We start from the raw sequence: 3,469 nt of genomic DNA, 5'->3' as shown, positions 1-3,469 counted from the left end.
CCTGCAGAGCCACAGGCAGAAGCCTCTCTGGCTGTGGAAAGAGAAACCCAGGTAGTCATGGCCACCTGGGGGCTGCTGGAGGGATGTGAAGTCCCAGAGAGCCCGCTTCACCCTCATCCGCACTGACCTCCCCAGTTCTGGTTCTTTCTGGAGCACTGGGACAACTACCCTGGGGCAGTGTCCCCGCTGCCCGCCCCCGCGGGTGCTCGGAGGGTAAAGGGGGTGGGGGAGAGGTACTCACCACACCCATGAGCGCCACCCCTGAGCCCACGTTGATGACTGTGGGGATGATGTTGAACTTCCCTGCCTGGAGCACAGAGAGACAAGGTGGGGTGAGGAAGGCAGCAGGACAGCGGGATCCCCAGGGACTCCCCCAGAGCCAACCTGGTGTCCCCCCAGCATGCCCTACCCTCCCAGGACCTGCCCAACTTCAGAAGGGGAGCCTCACCCACACACCTTGCCGTTCACCATCACATCAAAGCGGATCCCGTAGGCTTTAAACAGCGTGCGGAGCTCCACCCCAGCTGCATCTCGGTAATACTTGGCAAACCTGGGGGAGACACGGCTCGGGGAGCCCTCGGCCTACCTGGGTCTTCCCTGTTTGGCAACACAGGCTCCACTACCTTGGAGATTTATAAACCCCCACCCCACCCCCAGGACCCTGGCATTCAGCAGCCCCAGGAAAGGTTGGAGACCCCCTTGCTGACGTGACATAAAAGATTCGTTCAGATCTTTGAAGTTTTTGCCAGACGCTCCCCAAGAGGCAAGGGTTTTCCCACGACTGCTGGGCCAACCCGGGCCACCAAGGCACTGATGGGACTGACCCAGGCCTCAGCTTCAGGGCAAGTCTAGAGCCATGGCCGATGCTTCTCTCCCAGAGGCCCCCTGGCAGCCTCCCTGCACCTCCCACTCTGACACCGACCCCCAGGAAGGGGTGTCGCTGGCACCCAGACAAGGACACGAAACGTGGACAGGGTCATAAGGTGGCAGACTTAGCCCCAGTTACCTGAAGTTGTACCCAGAAGAAAGAGAGTTTTCTGAAAATCTCTTGTCCAGACGGTTAAAATAATAGCGAGGGTAACATTCAGAGGGAGCTCTATCAAGATCACAGTCCCATTCAATCTGAATTCCTATCACACCACCCTTGATGCAAAAGAGAGGAGAATCGGTGCACAGAACTTTCTGGAGATACAAGTCACAGACCAGCTCTTTGTGCAGAGCTCAGGCAGGGGGTTGGCCCCACTGGAGCATCCTTCCGGGAGGGAAGGCAGCCCAGGGTTCACACCTCTGGGGTGACTGAGAAAACTGCGTCGCTGACAGCCCATATCCTCCTGCTTCACGCTCCAGGGAGAAGGGAATGACCCGAGCGAGCACCTACTGCAGGACTGGCACCTCACGCCACAGCCAGGGTGCCACTGGGGCTCCTGGCTCGGTTTCGGCTGATGCCCCAGGACTCAGAGCCAGACGCAGGTGCGAATGTGGCCCTCACCGAGTGCAGCACAGCTAATTCTGAGACAGTCCATGGGCAGGTGACTGTAGGGCCACCCCATCGCATGGGTCCTCCTCCACACCCCCTCCTCACTGCAGAGCTCAAGCCCAGAGCCGGCCAGCCCCACCACCCACCTGCACAGCTATCTCCTGGAAGCTGCTCCCCGTCCAGCTGACCACAGACCCAAGTCGGAAGATGGGGCAGTAGGGGTCCTTGGGGCCAAATTTACAGGACTTCAGGAAAGCTCTGTCTGTGGTGTCCAGCACGTTTGTCCTGAGTGGAGGCCATGAAGAGCCAGTGAAAGGAAGGTGAGACTCGCTGTTCCCAGGCCAGAAACTGGGTGTGACCCACACTGAGCCCTTGACTTCAGCCCCTCCTCAGATCCTGACTGCTTTCCCATCCCCAACATCCTCCAGTACGAAAGGACACAGCCCCTGCTGCCACTGCACGGGAAAGGGTGCTCCTCATCACCCAGTGGGTCATTCCACGCAGCATCCCATACACACCATGCACACGGGCCCACGTACTTGGAGAAGTTGAATTTGGGGAAACGAATGAAGTTCTTTATGTAAACAGTGAAGTCTTCAGCTTCACCCAGGAGTGGCTTCCTGAAAACCAAGGCAGGACAGTGCTAAGGTGGCCCTACCCCGCCCCCTCCACGCCTGTGCGGAGGCTGAAGCCTGTCTGCTCCCTGGGTGCCCTGGAGCCTTTGCAAAGGTCAGTTTGATCATGTCGGGGTGGTCCTGGGGCCTTTGTGGGGTGCCCTGGCTTCTCCCCCAGGACACGTCTCCACCATCGAGCTGGGACCCACTGCCCAGGACTGGGTAACTCCTCAGGGGCCTGAGGTTACAGCCACTCACGCTGGCCTGGACTTTGCCTCCACCGGGCACCAGGCGAAGATCTCACAGGTGCCCTTTTGCTCGCTCCCCACCCGCAGGCAGCGGCCAGTCCTCACTCCTGCAGGGGTGGGAGAAGGGCAATGCCAGGAACCTCCTGGTTCCAACTCCCCTTCTGCCCCCAGCCCTGTCTACTCCAGGCCTCACCATTTCCAGCCACAACAGGCTCCCCAGGAGGGCAGTCGCTGTCCTCATAGCACAAGGCATCCGGAATGCTTTCACTCTGCCAGGAGAGAAAGGGTGTCTGGCGGGGGCGGGGGGGGGGGGGGGGGACTGTACCCAGCCACAGGAGTTGTAATTCTCCAGCCTGTTTTGTTTGTTTGTTTGTACTTTTAAAGTAGCAGAAATCTTTGTTCAAATGAAAGTGAATATAGTCCCACCCTAACACCTGTAGTGGGTGAATAGTAGAGCTGCTCTATTTGAAGGGGGAGTTTAAGGACCTAGAGTCCCTACCTGCTTGGCCCTCTCTCCCCGATAATGCAACCTGAGTCATTTCCTCACTTACTGTCTTTGCTTCCTAGACCAGGAAGCGGAGGCCCAGAGCCTCAGGTACTTGTCCAAGGCCAGCTGGAGGGGGGGGGGAGGGGCCTGCAGGGACCCCCTTCTCAGACCCAGGTCCCACCCCAGGGTGAGGCCAGGGGTTCCTCCCTTGCCTGTGGCGGCTCACCCCTTGAGAACCTGCTTCTCCCCTGAGCAACGCAGGTATGCACGCTGGTGCAGACATCCCCCAGGGCCCTTGGAGGGGGTCGACACCCCTGCCTCAGGAGAGGGGTGGACCCCAAGTACTGCTGGCAGCTCTCCCACTCCCTCCCCAGCTCTCTGCACCAAGACGCACCTCGGCACAGGTTTCCTGCCGCTGGTTGGGGGTCACGACCAGGTTGGTGATTACAAAGAAGACATTCTCTCCCTGAGAAACCAGAGGGAGGTTGAGGAACCCCCTCCTGCCATCTGGGGTCCCCCCTTCCCGGGGCTGCCTGGCAGGTGGTGGGATCTCTGCGTGGGTGTTGCAGACACTGGGGCCACAAAATCAGTGGATCCCACTGACCTCGGAGTCCCAGAGCAGGTATGCTTGGGGGGGGGGGGG

The 3,469-nt window shown here is 59.6% G+C and overlaps 1 protein-coding gene across 1 annotated transcript in view; it reads right to left on the bottom strand.

The window, feature by feature from the left end:
• The window catches only part of P2RX5 (purinergic receptor P2X 5), a 15,752-nt gene that overhangs the window by 7,816 nt on the left and 4,467 nt on the right, over positions 1-3,469 (bottom strand). Inside the window, exons 3-10 of the mRNA XM_007454175.1 lie at positions 3,221-3,292; positions 2,533-2,608; positions 2,350-2,446; positions 2,017-2,097; positions 1,624-1,762; positions 1,007-1,143; positions 457-550; positions 242-307 (exon numbers count right to left, since the gene is read on the bottom strand). Of these exons, the coding sequence (XP_007454237.1) occupies positions 242-307; positions 457-550; positions 1,007-1,143; positions 1,624-1,762; positions 2,017-2,097; positions 2,350-2,446; positions 2,533-2,608; positions 3,221-3,292 (762 nt within the window). The remainder of the gene's footprint in view (positions 1-241; positions 308-456; positions 551-1,006; positions 1,144-1,623; positions 1,763-2,016; positions 2,098-2,349; positions 2,447-2,532; positions 2,609-3,220; positions 3,293-3,469) is intronic.

This window comes from Lipotes vexillifer, unplaced genomic scaffold, assembly GCF_000442215.2.
Source record: "Lipotes vexillifer unplaced genomic scaffold, Lipotes_vexillifer_v1.1 scaffold680, whole genome shotgun sequence".
NCBI lineage: Eukaryota > Metazoa > Chordata > Mammalia > Artiodactyla > Lipotidae > Lipotes > Lipotes vexillifer.
This window is presented reverse-complemented; position numbering and strand designations above follow the sequence as displayed.